The sequence below is a fragment of the Salmo salar genome, chromosome ssa10, assembly GCF_905237065.1.
Source record: "Salmo salar chromosome ssa10, Ssal_v3.1, whole genome shotgun sequence".
Classification (NCBI taxonomy): Eukaryota; Metazoa; Chordata; class Actinopteri; order Salmoniformes; family Salmonidae; genus Salmo; species Salmo salar.
The window spans coordinates 44,521,521-44,542,850 of record NC_059451.1 but is presented as its reverse complement, the minus strand read 5'-3'; the positions used below and the strand labels follow the sequence as shown (position 1 = coordinate 44,542,850).

General features: G+C 44.6%; 1 protein-coding gene across 2 annotated transcripts in view; it reads left to right on the top strand.

Moving 5' to 3' along the window:
- The window catches only part of cachd1 (cache domain containing 1), a 104,507-nt gene that overhangs the window by 62,503 nt on the left and 20,674 nt on the right, over nucleotides 1-21,330 (top strand). For both annotated transcript variants that reach the window (XM_014123422.2, XM_014123420.2), the window contains exons 5-12: nucleotides 2,326-2,452; nucleotides 10,969-11,113; nucleotides 11,355-11,571; nucleotides 12,018-12,167; nucleotides 17,902-18,135; nucleotides 18,515-18,664; nucleotides 20,844-20,967; nucleotides 21,199-21,316. In XM_014123422.2, the coding sequence (XP_013978897.1) occupies nucleotides 2,326-2,452; nucleotides 10,969-11,113; nucleotides 11,355-11,571; nucleotides 12,018-12,167; nucleotides 17,902-18,135; nucleotides 18,515-18,664; nucleotides 20,844-20,967; nucleotides 21,199-21,316 (1,265 nt within the window). The remainder of the gene's footprint in view (nucleotides 1-2,325; nucleotides 2,453-10,968; nucleotides 11,114-11,354; nucleotides 11,572-12,017; nucleotides 12,168-17,901; nucleotides 18,136-18,514; nucleotides 18,665-20,843; nucleotides 20,968-21,198; nucleotides 21,317-21,330) is intronic.

The window sequence follows — 21,330 nt, the reverse complement described above, 5'->3', positions numbered from 1 at the left end:
TTCTATGTTGGGTATTGTGTTAGGAGATTGGGTCAGCATGTGTGCAGTGGGGTAATAAACTCTAGTGTAGTATAGATACAGTAGAGTACACAGACTGATGGGTAAACAGATCATTTTTGAGCAAACACTGTTTTTTAGACAAACTTCAAGCAGTAGATCATTCTAAGAGTTTGTCTGAAGGGAATCTGTGATGTCATCAGCCTCCCCCCTTGCTTGAGGACCAATACAGGAGCAACAGAGCACAAAATAAGAAAGGCCCACCCCCCCACTTGTGCTCTGTCATGACCTACCTGGACCACCTATTGAGATGTGCCTTTTGTTCAGGAAATCGGTGTGTTAAATGAGGTAAAAAGCGACTGTAGTGGCACTTTAAATGCTGTCATCATGTTTTCTGTTATCCATCTTCAGGGCCCTACTTTGTTATAGAGGAGCAAGACGCACACACACACACATACCAAGACATAGTAACACTTTTTGGCACGGGTTGAGGAATCTGGCTCTATTTGTGTGTCCCTCCCCCTCTCTTCAGTCTCTTTCATGTGAATGGCTGTTTTGTGTTCCTCTGTTGCTGTGCTCCGCCAGACAGGAAGCTGCAGGGTTTGTGATCTGATCTCTCTGAAGATTCTCTTGACTTCTCTGACCCAATAAAAGTCTGTTTGTTTAGGCAGCTAATTTGACCCTGTTCCTTGGCAGATGCTGCTGCTTGATCAGCCTGCAGTGCAGTAATATAACAAACCAGTAAACAAGAAACTTCTCTTGAAAGTCACATTTTTGTTGATACTCTGAGAAGGTTTGGCTTAAGTTGAGTCTTTTTAAAATACTTTTGTATAAATAGTGTATGTTGACACCCCTTCAAATTAGTGGATTTGGCTATTTCAGCCACACCTATTGCTGACAGGTATAAAAAAAATCGAGCACACAGACATGCAATCTCCATAAACAGACAGGAGCTTCATGAAATGGGTTTCCATGGCTGAGCAGCCGCACACAAGCCTAAGATCATGCGCAATGCCAAGCATTGACTGGAGTGGTGTAAAGCTCGCAGCCATTGGACTATGAAGTGGAAACGTTCTCTGCAGTGATGAATCACGCTTCACCATCTGGCAGTCTGACGGACGAATTTGGGTTTAGCGGATGCCCAGAGAACGCTACCTTCCCGAATGCATAATGCCGACTGTAAAGTTCGGTGGAGGAGGAATAATTGTATGGGGCTGTTTTTCATGGTTCGGGCTAGGTCTCTTAGTTCCAGTGAAGGGAAATCTTAACTCTACAGCATACAATGACATTCTAGACGATTCTGTGCTTCCAAATTTGTGGCAATAGTTTGGGGAAAGCCCTTTCCTGTTTCAGCATGACAATGCCCCCGTGCACAAAGCGAGGTGCATACAGAAATTGTTTGTCAAGATCGGCGTGGAAGAACTTGACTGGCCTGCACAGAGCCCTGACCTCAACCCCAATGAACACTTTTGGGATGAATTGAAATGCCGACTGCGAGCCAGGCCTAATCTGCCTACATCAGTACCCGACCTCACTAATTGAAGCAAGTCCCCGCAGCAATGTTCCAAAATCTAGTGTAAAGCCTTCCCAGAAGAATGGAGGCTGTTATATCAGCAAAGTAGGGACCAACTCTATATTAATGCCTATGATTATGGAAAGAGATGTTCGACTAGCAGGTGTCCACATACTTTTGGTCATGTAGTGTAGATGTACATTGTGCCATTGGCAATATTAGGCCTACTAAGAGCACACAGTTACACTTAAGTGAAACGATTACAACCATGTTAGTAATACAGCAGAATGAACCGTTTAATCTGATATCCAGTCTGACACAGTCATATAGGGAATGGGATTTTATGCCAGGCCTTACGTTATTATTATTATTATTATTATTAGTAGTAGTAGTATTATTATTATTATTATTATTATCATGTGAGCTCACTCTCACTCTTCTCACACAGACTAGAGAAGACTAGGTTAACCCTTTAAAGTCTCCATCTATCAGTGGGCTCTGACAGGTGTCTGAGAGCCCAGGATGAAGCCTCCTAGTGGGTTAAAGCATGTTAAAGAGTATGGGTGAAGGAGAGAGAGTGATATACCTGTAGGGAACTCTTTCTGTGTTTCATAATACGCAGATTTTAAACTGTATCAACCCTACCTCTCTCGCTCTTCGTCTCTCTCGCTTTTCGTCTCTCTCTTCATTCTCTCAATCGCTCTTCGTCTCTCTCGCTCTGTTGCTCTCGCTTACTCGCTCTCTCTCTCTAATATTAATCCTACCTACTGTTTGTTATTGTAATACTGACATGTGTCTCATCCTCTCCTCTGTAGTGTTGGCAGATAACCTGAAGTCCAACCCGGGCATCAAGTGGCAGTACTTCAGCTCAGAGGAGGGCATCTTCACTGTGTTCCCCGCCCACAAATTCCACTGCAAGGGCAACTACGAGCACCGCAGCAGGTACAGTACAACTAAATGACTAAAATGTTACACTTCCAGACCAGCAATTCAATCACACACCATCGCCTAGATAAACAGTAAAATCAACTAGCCCTAAACGCATGGGCAAGAATGGAGAAATTATTGTTACATAAATCATCAATCAATCAAATGTATTTATAAAGCCCTTCTTACATCAGCTGATATCACAAAGTGCTGTACAGAAACCCAGCCTAAAACACCAAACAGCAAGCAATGCAGGTGTAGAAGCATGGTGGCTAGGAACAACTCCCTAGAAAGGCCAGAACCTAGGAAGAAACCTAGAGAGGAACCAGGCTATGAGGGGTGGCCAGTCCTCTTCTGGCTGTGCCGGGTGGAGATTATAACGGAACATGGCCAAGATGTTCAAATGTTCATAGATGACCAGCAGGGTCAAATAATAATAATCACAGTGGTTGTAGAGTGTGGTTGTAGAGTGTGCAACAGGTCAGTACCTCAGGAGTAAATGTCAGTTGGCTTTTCATAGCCGATCATTCAGAGTATCTCTACCGCTCCTGCTGCCTCTAGAGAGTTCAAACAGCAGGTCTGGGACAGGTAGCACGTCCGGTGAACAGGTCAGGGTTCCATAGCTGCAGGCAGAACAGTTGAAACTGGACCAGCAGCACGACCAGGTGGACTGGGGACAGCAAGGAGTCATCAGGCCAGGTAGTCCTGAAGCAGAGAGAGAGAGAGAGAGAGAGAGAGAGAGAGAGAGAGAGAGAGAGAGAGAGAGAGAGAGAGAGAGAGAGAGAGAGAGAGAGAGAGAGAGAGAGAGAGAGAGAGAGAGAGAGAGAGAGAGAGAGAGAGAGAGAGAGAGAGAGAGAGAGAGAGAGAGAGAGAGAGAGAGAGAGAGAGAGAGAGAGAGAGAGAGAGAGAGAGAGAGAAAAATCCTTACATTCAAACAGGACACCGGATAAGACAGGAGAAATACTCCAGATATAACAGACTGACCCTAGCCCCCCGACACATAAACTACTGCAGCATAAATACAGGAGGAGTCGGGAGACACTGTGGCCCCATCCGACGATACCCCCGGACAGGGCGAAACAGGCAGGATATAACCCCACCCACTTTGCCAAAGCACAGCCCCCACACCACTAGAGGGATATCTTCAACCACCAACTTACCATCCTGAGACAAGGCCGAGTATAGCCCACAAAGATCTCCGCCACGGCACAACCCAAGTAAATCATCACTGACTGCCCATTCCTCAAACATTACGCTTTGTGTGGCCACATCAAGGATATTGTTGTTGTATAGCCAAGACGGTCACCTCCTGCTAGGCAAAGAGAAAACAGAAAACAACATCTTCTATTCCACCTCCTCCCTCTTGGTTGTTTGTGTGTGGCACAGTCAGAGAGCATGTCAACATTATTCCTCCCCCGGGGTCGTTGGGTTTTCCTCTACTCTCTGAGACAGACACCCTGACCACACATGCCCCTGTCAGGAATGTGTTCTGGGACCAGTAAACACCACTGGAATCTCTCTCCCGCTGTTGTGATTTCTGTGGCCTAACCTGGTGAGTCTCTCTTTCTTTCTCTCTCTCTTTCTCTTTCTCCCCCCCCCCAAAGCAACAGTATTCCTGGGAAGGGGATCTTGTGAAAACGGTGTGTGGAGTACTCAGGGCAGCCGGAGGTAGAGGGGACTGCCCTGGGGACTTATGCCACCATGAAGCAGGGGAGATGGGGTTACCAGCCTGGAGCAGAGTGTCTGTCTGGTGTCAATAAAACACCATTCTAGTTGATGTATGTTTTTGAATGGGAATGTATTGTTGTTAGTGTTTGTGTTAGTGGTGCAACAGATCACAAAACTCACGGTTCAGATAGGATCATGGTTTAGAGTCACGGATTGGATAATTTTTCAGGTCAGCAACAAAAAGGGACACAAATATAACTTTGCTTTCCATTTATTACTTAAAGAACACTGAAGCAAGGAACTTTTCAATGAGAGAGAGAGAGAGATAGATAGAGATATGCCCGACTAGCATCACTACTCTGGACGGTTCTGACTTAGAATATACCTAGGTGTCTGGTTAGACAGTAAACTCTCCTTCCAGACTCGCATTAAGCATCTCCAATCCAAAATTAAATCTAGAATCCCACCGATCCTTGACTTCTGAGATGTCATTTACAAAATAGCCTCCAACACTCTACTCAGCATATTGGATGCAGTCTATCACAGTGCCATCAGTTTTGTTACCAAAGCCCCATATACTACCCACCACTGTGACCTGTATGTTCTCGTTGGCTGGTACTCGCTACATATTCATTGCCAAACCCTCTGGCTCCAGGTCATCTATAAGTCTTTGCTAGGTAAAGCTCCGCCTTATCTCAGCTCACTGGTCACCATAGCAACACCCACCCGTAGCACGCACTCCAGCAGGTATATCTCACTGGTCATCCCCAAAGCCAATACCCCCTTTGGCCGCCTTTCCTTACAGTTCTCTGCTGCCAATGACTGGAACGAATTGCAAAAATCACTGAAGTTGGAGACTTGTATCTCCCTCTCAAACTTTAAGCATCAGCTGTCAGAGCTGTAAATATCCCATCCAACCAACCAACTACCTACCTCATTCCATTTTTGTTTTTCTGCTCTTTTGCACACCAGTATTTCTACTTGCACATCCTCATCTGCACATCTATCACTCCAGTGTTAATTGCTAAATTGTAATTACTTCGCCACTATGGCCTATTTATTGCCTTACCTTCTTACTTCATTTGCACACATTGTATACAGATTTTTGTATTGTGTTATTGACTGTACGTTTGTTTATTCCATGTGTAACTCTGTGTTGTTTTTGTCGCACTGCTTTGGTTTCTCTTGGCCAGGTCGCAGTTGTAAATAAGAACTTGTTCTCAACTGGCCTACCTGGTTAAATAAAGGTGAAATATATATATATATATATATATATATTATTTTAAGTGAAATGTCTCCACACATCATAGTGCCCTAGCATTTTCGTGTAAAGATTAGAAATAATTAGTAAAACAAATACAATTCCATGTACAGATAAATAGTTAAGCAGTTAGATTAAACAACTCCTTTGTAAGATAAATGTTTTAAAATGAAACATGTAAGGAAACAGGTGAATTAACACTCCTTTGTTAGCAGGTTCAAGCAAGCTAAAACCCATATGGTAGCAAAAACTAACTAGCAGAAATTGACAAGTTAGAAAGTATTTAAACACACTTTGCTGTAGGCTACTTTTTACTAGTTAACAAAAAATGATGTATGTCATAAAATATATTCACCCCAACCAGTATTGTAATCAAAACTTACCAGAAAGCATGTAGTCCTTGGCTCAGACAGTGTAGTAGTGTGGGCTCAATAGCATCTCATTAGTGTGCAAGATCTTGAAAATCAACTGTACATGTGATGGAAGAATGCGCTGTGCATGCAGAGGGTTGCAATTCCATTGAATTGTGGTTAGTTTAACCAAAATATGCAGAAGACATAGAATTACCTTGTGCGTATCCCACAAAAAAGAGTTGAGATTCTCTGTTACAAGCAACCTTTTTTTTATGAATTCCCCAAATTCCCTGTCTTAACTTTCCATGGAAGATTTTGCCAAAAATTCTGGAAATTTACCAGAAAGTGTCCGACCCTTTGCAACCCTAGACACACATAATATGCACGCAGCTCTTACTCCTCACCTTATTTTTCTTGATCTCTAGTATTTTCCACAACTAGTAAAATGTATTCCACACATCTGACTTCCCCTTTACCTCCTCAGCAACCAGTAAACATTCCCCCGTTTAGAGTTTATTTGTCACATCATCTGCATCCATTTTGCTGTCATATGTTACGGTGTTCAGAGTTTGTTATAACCAAGTTATTCAAATCAATTGATGTGATTATGATATGCTATAGGTCAGGCCCTATTCGGACGGGATTTGTTTTCCTGGGGGAGGTCGGCTAATGTAATAAAGTGCATCAGAACAAAACACCACATCTGTAATTTTAAAACGTCCGAATCTGCCATGCAGTGGTGATTTTACCATGTAAATCTTGGTGGGGCAAACTCCAAAAAATGTTTTAGATGCATGCCAGCAAAGCCACCACACAACACTAAACAATACATTAATTAAATTATAACGGTAACAAATGGTGGCCACAAAATATTCGGGCCTACATAAAGCTGTCACAACAGCAGAGTCCTAACAGCAGTCCCAAAACCTTACCACTGCTCCACCTGGCTATTCAGCCTCATTTACTGCCTTAAAAAAACATAGTTGATATGGCTGACTTGCTTAAACAAATGTGTTTTCTACGGACAATTGAGATGTACAATCTATGGCATAACGGGAATTCGAGCGTATGAGGCTATCCGTAATTTTGATTAAGACATTAAAGAGCGAGCTAGGACACGTAGTCAATATAACTATTTCTTCAGCACTTTTGCAGAATTCAGAACATGGGCCGTTCTTACAGTATTCCCCCTGTACACCAAGTCAGAACCGTAGGATAAATGAAAGGGCCATATAAGCAGAAAATGAAAGCTCTTACAAAATTCAATGATTACATTTTTCTAAAACCGGCAATAGGCTAGATGTGCACCACCAAGTCAGAACAGTAGGCTAAATTATGAGGGGGAGTTGGGACCAAATGTATCAGGGTGAGGCACATGGGCTACTAACAGCTTACTACACAACATACACCTAGTATTACTTTCTTAGCTACAGTATACATAAACTCAGCAAAAAAAGAAACATCCTCTCACTGTCAACTGCGTTTATTTTCGGCAAACTTAACATGTGTAAATATTTGTATGAACATAACAAGATTCAACAACTGAGACATAAACTGAACAAGTTTCACAGACATGTGACTATCAGAAATGGAAAAATGTGTCCCTGAACAAAGGGGAGGTCAAAATCAAAAGTAACAGTGTGGCCACCAGCTGCATTAAGTACTGCAGTGCATCTCCTCCTCATGGACTGCACCAGATTTGCCAGTTCTTGCTGTGAGATGTTCCCCTGGAGTTCCTGGACATTTCTGGGGGAATGGCCCTAGCCCTCACCCTCCGATCCAACAGGTACCCAGACGTGCTCAATGGGATTGAGACCCGGGCTCTTCGCTGGCCATGGCAGAACACTGACATTCCTGTCTTGCAGGAAATCACACACAGAATGAGCAGTATGGCTGGTGGCATTGTCATGCTGGAGGGTCATGTCAGGATTAGTCTGCCGGAAGGGTACCACATGAGGGAGGAGGATGTCTTCCCTGTAACACACAGCGTTGAGATTGCCTGCAATGACAACAAGCTTAGTCCGATGATGCTGTGACACACCGCCCCAGACCATGACGGACCCTCCACCTCCAAATCGATCCCGCTCCAGAGTACAGGCCTCAGTGTAACGCTCATTCCTTCGACGATAAATGCGAATCCGACAAAACCGCGACTCATCAGAGAAGAACACTTTTTGCCTGTCCTGTCTGGTCCAGCGACAATGGGTTTGTGCCCATATGTGACGTGATGTCTGGTGAGGACCTGCCTTACTACAGGCCTACAAGCCCTCAGTTCAACCTCTCTCAGCCTATTGCGGACAGTCTAGGCACTGATGGACGGATTGTGCGTTCCTGGTGTAACTCGCGAAGTTGTTGTTGCCATCCTGTACCTGTCCCGCAGGTGTGATTGCAATTTATTGCCCTGGCCACATCTGCAGTCCTCATGCCTCCTTGCAGCATGCCTAAGGCACGTTCACGCAGATGAGCAGGGACCCTGAGCATCTTTCTTTTGGTATTTTTCAGAGTCAGTAGAAAGGCCTCTTTAGTGTCCTAAGTTTTCATAACTGTGTCCTTAATTGTCTACCGTCTGTAAGCTGTTAGTGTCTTAACGACCGTTCCACAGGTGCATGTTCATTAATTGTTTATGGTTCATTGAACAAGCATGGGAAACAGTGTTTAAACCCTTTACAATGAAGATCTGTGAAGTTATTTGGATTTTTACGAATTATCTTTGAAAGGCAGGGTCCTGAAAAAGGGACTTTTCTTTTTTTGCTGAGTTTTTCTCCCTGGCATATTACATCAATTATACAACGGCATACAATACATTTTTGTAATCTCCTTGTTGTGCTGTGCTCACTTGAACAGGAAGGTGGCGCGGCGGTCCTTCATGGGCCAATTTTGTCATCAAAGTCTGGCATTCTCTGGATTTATGGTGCTTTCAAGATAACAGGGAACTCGGAAAAAACAAGGTCGAATCATGATGACATCAGTGATCTTCAGGTCGGAGCTCTAGAAAGAGGCCCAAGTTTCCGAGTTGAATAACCGTTCAAAACAAATTTTTCGAGTCGGAGCTTGTCCCCCCCGAAGTTCCCAGTTGTCTTGAACTCACTGAAGTCCGAGATTTCCCAGTTCCGAGTTTCCAGTTGTTTTGAAAGTGGCAGAACTCATGCTGGATTGACAGCATGGCCAATATTTAATGTTTATCCTTTTAAGCTTGGAAAAGAGACTTGGACCACAAATGTCCAATGAGCACCGATATGTTTTATCTATAATTTCTCTTCATGTGACAAGGATTGAAAAGGATTTGCCAGTAGATTGTCAACTTGATTCATGATGATGATGACTGCTAGCTAAGATTTTGAAAGTATGATGTTGACATGATCAGTCCAACCAAAGCTGCTGTAGATATAACGTGATTTGATGTCATTTTGTTTGTGGCCAATGACCTTGAGCCTTCTTGGAAGGGCACATCTAATGTAACTCTATGTCAGCGCCCAAGGGGCTTGAATTTTCGAGCTCTACCTGTAGATTTTGTGGTGATGTAGTGTCCCCATGAGTGACAGAATACTGAGCCTATCACGGCGCATCTAGAGAACATTACCAACCCCTACGCTCCGTATTTTCCACTGGGTGCCTCACCACCACAGAAAGCACTGAGCTAGGCTGAAACAACTGCATTTTGGAGCTTCCTTACTCAAGAAAGCAAAGAAGAGATCTTGTTTGAATGCATCTTTATTAACAATTTTTTTAAATTTATTTATTTATTTTTTATACATTGTTTGTAAACTGATATGTGACACGCATTAATGCTAAAATAACATGCAAAACAAGCAAAAAAATTATAAAATATATATTTTTAGCTGAGCGGGTGGTCTGCCCCACCTTCCCTGAATGACGGGTCGCCACTGCTGCCTTGTCAGTAATTTTTACATGGCAGGAGAATAACAATTCCAGCCAGAATAACCTACTGTTTTTTTTGGAGAACTCCAAGGTCCTCTGATAGTACTAGTCCCGTGGGAATTGACATCCCTGTGTTTTGAGAGAAATATCTTGAGTTTGACAGGTATTGCTCGCGGTTTGCGCGAGAAAACAATAACTGATTGCATAAATTGAACTTTGAAGTGCATAAGCTATACATGAATGTCCTACATGTAGCCCATCAACTTCCACAGTGAATGCTTTTGTTTATATATTTTTTGCATATTAATTGAATATTGCCAAATGCATCAGTAAAAAATATTGAGCCTATTTAATGCAACCCTTGCTGTTAATAGATCCCAAAGCAGCAGACAACTGACCTACATGTTTGGAAATAATAAGTACGTTTTCTCATCTATAGCCTTAAAACGTATCTCAAGTGCAATTGCACTGTTAAGCTCACATCTGAATGCTGGGGAGCATTTAGGACATACTGCGGATCGCTAAAACATCCTAATGAATATGATCACACTTTCTCAATTGAAATATTATGGCCACACTATACCAAAGATGTTTTGGTATAGTGTGGCCATAATACATGTTGAAGTACTGTATCTTCACACCTAGAATAAAAACCTCCAGGCTTCTGTCGTAACTGCCAAAGAATTACAGGGGGCAGTTTGGAAAAAAACGAATCCCGACCGAATCGTCCTCTGGACTAACGGACATTCTGGAGTAATAATTACATAATCAACATTCTCTAGTAATATTCGTCCCATGCAAATAGGTCTTTGGTCTCATGTATGCAATGCTTATGTGTTACGTTAAGAGAGCAAGGGTTACGGGAATAGGGAATGTTTTTCCAAAACAAGTGAGGGATTTTGGAAACAGAACTTTTCAGTCAGAAATGGCTGTGATTATGTTACAGCTTCAGCAACATGGACAGACAGATAAACACTGTTGATGTTCTGTGGTGGTCGCTGCAGCAGGGAGGAGAGAGAGACAACGGGTGCTTGTCACACACTCACTGTCTTCTTGTTTTTTTTACACAGCACAGCAAGTCTGAGCCCGGCCCGGAACAATCAAATCAATTGCTGCTCGGAATCCCTCTAATAATTTGTGTGTCCTAATTATTTAATCAAACAATGTGCTTAAAGCATCAGACAAGCTCAGTAAAAATAGTTGATTTCATTAAAACACATAGGATCTGTCAATATATGGAAAAATACACGTTTAACATTTTTGTTCAATCGATTGGTGGAAAGAACAGACGACTCTTGGTTGACCAAGATTTTCTTTAGTCTGGACAGCCCTTGTGTACTCATCACGTGTCTGTGTGTGTGTCCTCGCAGGCCAGTGTACGTGGCGGCGGTGCGGCCCCAGTCTAAACACATCGTGGTGATCATCGACCACGGAGTGACCATTACAGAAACACAGCTCCAGATTGCCAGAGATGCTGCCCTCGTCGTCCTCAACTCCATAGACGAACATGACAAGGTAAGGAGCTCTGCTCTGATTACCAAGCCCTTACTCCCCGCCTTGTAGCCCAATTCCCCAGCCCTTCTGAAACTGATGACCCCTGACGCACCATCCACGTTCTAGATACAACCACCCTTTCTCTCCCTCTGAAGCTAAAACAGATTGTGCATATGCCCCGTGATTACAATCCCAAAAGTGGTTGTTTATGTTGTGTTTGTATGTAATGCCCACTTGTGTCTGTGCATGTCCTCTTCACCAGGTCTCGATCCTGTCCTCAGCGGAGGCTGTGCGCTCCTGTTCTCTGGACCCGTGCTATAAGAGCTACCTGTCTCCTGCCACCAGCGAGACCAAGAGGAAGATGAGCGCCTTCATTAGCAACCTCAAGGCCTCCGACAGCCCTACCCAGCATGCACTGGGCTTCCAGAAGGCCTTCCAGCTCCTCAGGAACACCAGCAGCGTCACCCAGAAACTCACTAGTAAGAACAGGGAACTATGGGAAATGCAGTCTTTACGGGCCACTGATGCTACAGGCTTGTTCTATAGCAGGGGTATTCAACTCTTACCCTACGAGGTCCGGAGCCTGCTGGTTTCTGTTCTACCTGATAATGAATTGCATCCACCTGGAGTCCCAGGTCTAAATCAGTCCCTGATTAGAGGGGAAGAATGAATTAAATCAGTGGAAGTGGCTTCCAGGTCCAGAGTTGCATTTGAGGGTTCTATAGGGAATGCCGATTTGTCAGTTATGTGGCAATGAATGTATTTGTAAAAATATTTCACACATAAATCTACTTGTAAATCAATGCAGTTAATTAGGTTTAAATGGCTCAATGAATGTGACTCAAGAGACGGAGGATTTGTGAGATGACGGATTTATGACCAAGGATTTGTTTCTGATCTCTCTGTGCTTGTGTGTTCCTGTCAGACACAGACATGGTGATAGTCTACCTGTCATCTGGCATCACGTCCCGAGACGCATCGGAGCATGAGAAGAGAGACACCCTCCGTGTGGTCAAAGAGGAGAACCGCCACCTCAACAACTCAGTCATGATCCTCACCTACGCCCTCATGAATGGTAGGAACCCTACACCACACACAGTGTGTCTATGATCCTAATCACCCTCCACCACACACAGTGTGTCTATGATCCTAATCACTCTCCACCACACACAGTGTGTCTATGATCCTAATCACCCTCCACCACACACAGTGTGTCTATGATCCTAATCACCCTCCACCACACACAGTGTGTCTATGATCCTAATCACCCTCCACCACACACAGTGTGTCTATGATCCTAATCACCCTCCACCACACACAGTGTGTCTATGATCATAATCACCCTCCACCACACACAGTGTGTCTATGATCCTAATCACCCTCCACCACACACAGTGTGTCTATGATCCTAATCACCCTCCACCACACACAGTGTGTCTATGATCCTAATCACCCTCCACCACACACAGTGTGTCTATGATCCTAATCACCCTCCACCACACACAGTGTGTCTATGATCATAATCACCCTCCACCACACACAGTGTGTCTATGATCCTAATCACCCTCCACCACACACACGTGTGTCTATGATCCTAATCACCCTCCACCACACACAGTGTGTCTATGATCCTAATCACCCTCCACCACACACAGTGTGTCTATGATCCTAATCACCCTCCACCACACACAGTGTGTCTATGATCCTAATCACCCTCCACCACACACAGTGTGTCTATGATCCTAATCACCCTCCACCACACACAGTGTGTCTATGATCCTAATCACCCTCCACCACACACAGTGTGTCTATGATCCTAATCACCCTCCACCACACACAGTGTGTCTATGATCCTAATCACCCTCCACCACACACAGTGTGTCTATGATCCTAATCACCCTCCACCACACACAGTGTGTCTATGATCCTAATCACCCTCCACCACACACAGTGTGTCTATGATCCTAATCACCCTCCACCACACACAGTGTGTCTATGATCCTAATCACCCTCCACCACACACAGTGTGTCTATGATCCTAATCACCCTCCACCACACACAGTGTGTCTATGATCCTAATCACCCTCCACCACACACAGTGTGTCTATGATCCTAATCACCCTCCACCACACACAGTGTGTCTATGATCCTAATCACCCTCCACCACACACAGTGTGTCTATGATCCTAATCACCCTCCACCACACACAGTGTGTCTATGATCATAATCACCCTCCACCACACACAGTGTGTCTATGATCCTAATCACATTGAGAGTCACTCCATGAAGAGAAAAGGAAATGCCTTGGTGGTGGCTGGAAGTGGCATGAGTATGTTTAAAATGTCAATACAAATCCAATATGTTTTGTAATGTGATTGATGGTGTATCAATCCTTATTAGTAGTGGAATGTGTGTGTCATGGGTACTGCTGCTGGACCCACCCAGCCACCTGGATGGGGGAGGGGGTGTCTGAATGGGGGCAGTGCAGACTGGAGAGGTGCTCAGGAACCTCAAAGGCTTTTTGTTTTCTCCTGTGTGTCTGTTATGCCTCCACCTCCCCCTCTCTATTGGCCCTCTTCACCTGTCTCCCCTCCCTCCTCCCCTTCTCCTCATCCTTCGCTCCATGTCCCACACAGAGACCCCTTCACAGTGCATGCCTTAGCCTGGCATTAGCACAAATCATGTTCATTAGGAAATTAAAATGAGGGAAAACTGAGAGCGCCTGAGTCTAAAGACTTCAAAGGGTGGTGCGTGACAGAGGCAGCCGGGGGCCGCTTGTTTAAAAGGGGCCATGATGAAAAGCATTCAGAAATATGTAATCATCTTGAGTTGATTAGCATAGCACCCAGAAAGCTTTTGTTGTGTAGCACATTGTGAGCGATGCATAGAGCTGTGTGTGCCAGGTGTAAGCTGATGATTGTTAAAGGTGATCAGTGGCCTTGTCTCCCACGTCAACTCTGATGTTTGAACTAAGCTTGTTTGTCTGTGTGTTTTTTGATGAAATGCTAGAACTAGAAGGGCCAAACCCTCTAGACTTCCCCCTGGTCTGTGACTGTCTAATACTTCCCAGTCCCTCCTGCCTGATTTGTGAACCACGAACAAACTCTATCCATCTAAAATCCCTTATCAGACATGAAAAACAGGAGAATGATTGAAAGATATGCTTTAACAGTAACCAGTAAATCACCCACAGAATCATGGATTTTACAGAGAATATCGTCGGCCAAACGTTCATCTATGGCCATTCCAACTATGACCTCTGCTGTCCAGTTTGAGCAGAGCTGTATCCACACATTCCAGGCTGTATTGACTTCTTTCACCTCCTGTTGACTCACTCCTGTCAATAGTGCAACATTCTCATGTGTGCAGCATCCTATTATTATCAGACAAGGCCCTAAGTATTAAGGCTTGTCTTGATCCCTATTTAATCCAATCAGTGATATGACTGCCATGCATTCCATATTAAGCCCTGTCTTAATGCCAAATGTGTCCAGTGACAGCTGTCTGGGCAGCCATGTTAGAGAGGTCGTTCTAGGGTGTCCTCTGTTATAAAGTCAATGAATATTCTAGAGGACGTTTTCTTACATTGATATCAATACATCGAAGGACCTCACATCTATGTGGCTGTTCTACGCCACTCTGCTCTACGCCGCTCTGCTCTACGCCGCTCTGCCCTGCGCCGCTCTGCCCTGCGCTGCTCTGCCCCCTGCGCCGCTCTGCCCCCTGCGCCGCTCTGCCCCCTGCGCCGCTCTTCCCCCTGCGCCGCTCTGCCCCCTGCGCCGCTCTGCTCTACGCCGCTCTGCCCCCTGCGCCGCTCTGCCCCCTGCGCCACTCTGCCCCCTGCGCCGCTCTGCCCCCTGCGCCGCTCTGCCCCCTGCCGCTCTGCCCTGCGCCGCTCTGCTCTACGCTGCGGTTCTCAACACTGCTCGACTATGCTTGACATTGCTCTATGCTTCTCTATGCACCAGTCAGCACGATGGGGAGTGTCATTACCTATATTGCCTTGTGTCATGTCAATAAACAACAAACCTACATGATGCGGTCAAATATATTAGCACTCTTGCACTACTAATGGTGCAGAATGTTCTGGTTTCTCTTTTAAAAACTGACTCAATTGCTATTTTTCTATAGGCACCTGCAACTTACCACAGGTGGGATTTATTACACTTGCCGAGAATCATTTGTTTCCAACTAGGGCTGTGGCGGTCACAATTTTTTTTTCAGCTGGTGATTGTCTATCAAATAACTGTTGGTCTTACGGTAATTGACAATTAACATGGTCAGGTCTATAAAAGCATGATATGAAGAAAATGTAGTCTATTTCAGAAGAACAGAATAGCATACTCTGAGTTGTCCTTGTCTTAGGTCCTGATCTGTCTATGCCAAATGGCTGTGGGCTACACATTTTCAGTTCAGCAGACAAGATTTGCTTAGAATTCCGTGGCTTTATTTTATAATATGAAGAATACAATTGAACAAAGCTGAATAAAATAGAAAGAATATTTTCTCCAAACATGGGGCTATTCTGTGCTGAGCGGTTAACAAATAAATAGGCATTCCTAAATGTTTAATTTTGAGTTATTATTGTGACTTTAGTTGTTCTAAAAACATTGGGCTATATATTTAGATTTTTAATACATTGTAAGGCTGATTGATGCTTTGTTTTTTGCGCAGGCTGTAAACACTACATCAGTCTGACTGATTCACAATTTGACAAGCACTTGATAATGCCTAGAATTTCACGGCGGCATCCTCTTTGTGTGGCCGTAATGCACCCTAAAAAAATCCAGGCCGTTTGTGGTGCTGCACACTCCATCACGTGATCGGGTCTTTCTCACAGGCTACAAGTGAAGACCGACACATCGGGGACGGAACTACGTGCGTCCTTATCCAATTCCGAGGTGCATATTGAAGATATTTGAAGAACTGTCCACATTTACTTTTCGTCAGCCAACAAGATGAGTAGGCCTATGAACAGCAAAAGCACTAGCCTATGTCAATCTACTATACCCCATAGTACAAAGGTCGACATATTCTATTCTGTGTGAGAAATAATTTTCCAAACATAGTCTGGGACAGTTGTGGAATGCGATAGATCCCAAATTAATACAGCCACTAGCAAAAACGTTTTTACGCAATGTGGTTGATGCAACAGATCAGAACATTTAGCTATAAAATGTTGATCAACTATTAGGCTATTTCTTCACATTATAAACGCAGCAATGCGCACATGGTAGTAGGCTATAAGTGCGAATGTTCCATTAGCGGGAAAACACCATTATCAAACGTGACCACAAATGCAATTATGCATGTAATGCTTTTATTATAAAGGTGCATTTTTATGCGTAAAATTATCTTCCCCAAACATGAAACTCAAGCGCTGCTTGTGTATGCCAGTTAGGCTCTACATCCTGTGTAAAGCGGATTCATGTGCTTAATTTGAACAAGTTATTTGGCCACTTTAGTGAGGAGGAGTGCGACTATGATTCGCAAAAAAGTCACACAAAAAACGATTTGTTTCATATGTGTAACGGCCGTCGTTCAAATGAGACCAAGGTGCAGCGGAGGATGTGTTCATCTTCAGGAATTTATTAAAGAAAGAACACGTTAGACAAAAACAAGAAACCGACAGCCAAACAGTCCTGTCAGGTGCAAACACAAAACAGAAACAATTACCCACAAAACCCAAAGGAAAAACATGCTCCTTATGTGTGACTCCCAATCAGCAACAACGAGCTTCAGCTGTGCCTGATTGGGAGCCACACACGGTCCAAAACAAAGAAATACAAAAACATAGAGAAAGGAACATACATTGGGTGGGCGTTCTAACACCATGGCCTAACTAAAATAAAGAACAAAAAACCCCTCTCTATGGCCAGGGCGTTACAATATGCTGGGCATCATTCAGTGATAGGCTAATATTGTCACCCATCAGACTATTCTTAAATTTGATATTGTCTTTACATATACTAAATAATATATGTGACATTTAGTTTGATTTAGAAAGGACCATTATCATGCACCTGTATTGAAACAGGAGCAGCGGGAAAAAATACGTAATCTATGCACTTAAATAGCGAATGGAGTATGCTGTTCCCCAGGGTTTATTTTCATGCCAGCCAGGTAGGCTATGTAAATATAAGCAATGTGCTTAATATTAGGAAAGATGAGAAATAAATATAGTAAGCCTACCCTATAGAAAGCTGATCCTCCTCTTTTTAGTAGATGCCATCACTCTGTTCTCTTGCGCAATTGCATAGCCTATTGAAATGTTGTGCAACATGAGTTCATGGGCTTTCATGAAGTGTTTGATTAGATACATTTGCATTGATGTCAGGGGGATTAGAGGGAAATAGAGTGCTGAATACCAGGCAGTTAGCGAGTTTGGTAGGCTACCAATGACCAGCAGCAGCATCATAACTTGGAGAAGCCTAATTACCGTGACTAAACGTGGACGTGAACCTAGGCCACGTTGAATTTGACTGCCTTCATGACTCGTGACCACCGGTGCGGTGGTAATACGGTCACCACAACAGCCCTACTTCCAACCAAATTAAATTACATTTAGATTAATTTAACAAGGCCATTTTTCTACTTAGAATTGAAAAATCTCAATGTGGATGTTTTTATTTTGTATTTTTGGGTGTCCTGTGCAGTTGTAAATCAAACAAATACATGTGTGAACACAGTTTTTGAAATTGTCATCTTATTTTAGAAGAAATAGTGAATCGTTCAATGGTTCCAATATATTTGAACGCATCTGCAAAACGTCTGTAAAACATCTGTGTTGCTGTCTTCTTCCTCAACAGAGGGGGTGACGGGTCTGAAGGAGCTAGCGTTCCTGCGTGACCTAGCGGAGCAGAACTCTTTGAAGTACGGCGTCCCGGACCGCTCGGCGCTACCCGTGGTGAAGGGGAGCATGATGGTCCTGAATCAGCTCAGTAACCTGGAGACCACCGTGGGACGCTTCTACATCAACCTGCCCAACCGCATGATAGACCTGTCCTGCTTCAGCCTGCCCTACCAGGACCCCATGGGAGACGGTGGGTTTAGACACAGATCTAGGACCAGTTGGTCTGTTCTAGTCATTATGGTTAAGGTTAGAGCTGAGATACAGTGATCTGATCCTAAATCAGTGGTGATGAATAGATGATAGACCTGTCCAGCTTCAACCTGCCCTACCAGGACCCCACAGGACACCAGGACCAGATCCTAACAACTGGTCATGGCCGTTATCATTTTGGTCTGGTCTAGGACCAGTTCTGCTCTTATGTCCGCATAATGTTTAAGGTTAGAACTAATGTACAGTAAGCTGCTTAACCTAAATCAGTGGTAAAGAAAATATTAGAAACTGGATCAGATTGATTTGGGCTCTTGGTGATCAATCAGTGTCATGTAAAACTATCTGTCTTCTCCCTGCAGGTTTCATCATGACGGTGAGCCGGCCCTGTTACTTTGGCAACCTGTTGCTGGGTGTGGTTGGGGTGGACGTGAACCTAGCCTACATTCTAGAGGACGTCACCTACTACCAGGATTCCTTGGCCTCCTACACCTTCCTCATAGACAACAAAGGTGCGTCCTACACCTCCACACTTACCCTAACCCAGCACTCTCCTCGAGGACAACAACTCGCATGCGAAAGTCTTGTCTCAGCCTTTTAGTTATTCTGTTATGCTCTCCTCTCCAGGCCACAGTATTGTATGACAGAGTAGGCCTCTCTGGGGCATCCCAGGGAAGATAACATTAGTTCTCTACACTCCAGAGCCACAGTGCTACAGTAGTACTGCTGCTATTGGACCCAGTGTCTGACATAGTGGAGCCAGTGTTAGCTCTGACTCGGAGGTGGAGTGCCAGTTTGACTGAGTCCGGTCATTAGGCATGCATAAGACCAGTTTGCACCCCATTAGGGGATGCAGGATGTTTTTGTCCTGATTTAGATATGTTTCTGCTTGTAATTTCTGACCTTTTTGTAGGATATTTGTTAGTCAACTGGTCTATAATTAGATACATGCAGCTTCTCTCCTGTCATTATATGTTGTCCTAGAAGACTAAATAAACCCCTGCTCACCAGAATAATGTCATAGATCTATAGAATGCTTCAGTTGTGTTGACATCAGTAAAGTTGTTTTTCTGTGTCATTTTCTTTCGTGGAGCAAAGACGTTTAGGGACTGGGAAGAAAAACATGAACAATTTTCTGTGCAAAATGTCCAAATGACATCAGTTGGACCAGTTGTAAGGAAATAGAAAGCTGTGAAAACGACCCAACTATCTCAAGATGCAGAAAGAAAGCACATTTCTCCACTCCTGTTCCCAAGTCCAAATTTAGCCTACATTTGGTGCATAATTTCACTGCAAGAAATGTTTAATTCTGAAGGAGTTAATAGTAAGGCTATGTGAGAGGTTATAGACCTACAGTCAGTCTCCAGATTTCAGTTTCCATTTAACCCATCTGAACAGTAGGTTACAGTTCCATTGACTGTTCCCAAAAGCATTATTTGGTGATTGGCGTATACGTTATTTGGTGCACATAATTATACAGGGGCGCACTGAGAGGCAGGGACTGGGCCATTGGCGCACTGAGAGGCAGGGACTGGGCCATTGGCGCACCGAGAGGCAGGGACTGGGCCATTGGCGCACCGAGCGGCAGGGACTGGGCCATTGGCGCACCGAGAGGCAGGGACTGGGCCATTGGCGCACCGAGAGGCAGGGACTGGGCCATTGGCGCACCGAGAGGCAGGGACTGGGCCATTGGCGCACCGAGAGGCAGGGACTGGGCCATTGGCGCACCGAGAGGCAGGGACTGGGCCATTGGCGCACCGAGAGGCAGGGACTGGGCCATTGGCGCACCGAGAGGCAGGGACTGGGCCAGAGTTAGGGTTTGTCTCAGTGCTTCACTGCCACTCTCATTTTAGGTTTTCCTTTAGTGTTAACACAGGCTAGCCATATTTAAGATCTTAAGGTTTGAGTCAATTTAAAAATATGCTTTTCAAGTTAAAACAGGATGTTTGCTTGGGTGGTTTGGAAAGGCCATGCTCAGACATGTGTATTGACTGGGTTATTATGAAACTTTGTCAGCCTAGCAGTATGTCCTCTGTACTCCCTAGAGGGATTTTGGGATACAATCCGAATGGTTAGCCGTAGTGTTATTGTAATGAGTCTGTTGTCAGATGACATGCGGTTACTGCACGGTGCTTATTACATTGTCAGACCATAATTAATGAGTATTAAAGTCGTTATGTGTGTTCTGACTAATAGGCCACTCTCAATTAGACAGAAGATAAACAGTTGAGTGGAGAGTGGAGCTGCTGTAATGGACTATTGTAGTATGGAGGTGATATGGTCTGAGATACCTTGTCGTTAGAGAAAAGGGATTCTCCTCGCTCTTGCTCGCTCGGTCTCTCTAGCTCTCTCTCGCTTTGCCCTACTTAAAATACCCCCCCCCCCCCCCTTCTCTCTCTCCTTCCCTCCTCCCTCGTAAGGGCTTTCAATCTCCCATAGCTTACTATTAGTGCTGCTCTGGTGGCTGCTCTGGTGGCTGCCTGCATACAGGACCACAGTACTAGGGGTCTATGGGTGATCTGGCCTCACCCTGCCCAAGGAGCAGTAGCCCGTCCCTGGGGTGAGGTGGGGTCAAGGCCCCTGGGGGCTCCTGGGTGCTGCATGAAGGGCTGCTCCTGTGAAGAGCCCCTGATGGCATTGATTGATTATGCTTTTTCAGTTCTGATAATGTAGTTGTTTTTGGTTTCCCAGGTTACACCCTGATGCACCCGTCCCTCACGCGGCCCTACCTGATGACAGAGCCTCCCCTCCATACTGACATCATCCACTATGAGAACATCCCTGGGTTCCCCGTGGTACGGGACAACATTCTCCGGTGAGTTAGGTTCAAGGGTCAGGGGGCAATGAGAGGTGGGGTTTCACCAGTATGTATAGGTTCTGGAAACTCAAGGCAGACTAGTAATGTAGTAAGATGTTTTCATCCACTCCCATTGTCATAGCAATCTTTGTTTATATACTGTAGTCTGAGGTGTTTTGGGGATCGGACTGCATTGCACAATCTTGTGTTGCTAATATTAACCCTACTACTTCCTGTTCCTCCCTCCAGTCTGCCCCTGGGTAGTCAGGTGATAGCTGTGCCCACCAACTCCTCTCTGTCCTGGCACACCAACCGCCTCCGAGACCCCAGCAAGGATGCCTACAACGTCAGCTACACATGGAAACTGGTACGATGCACTGC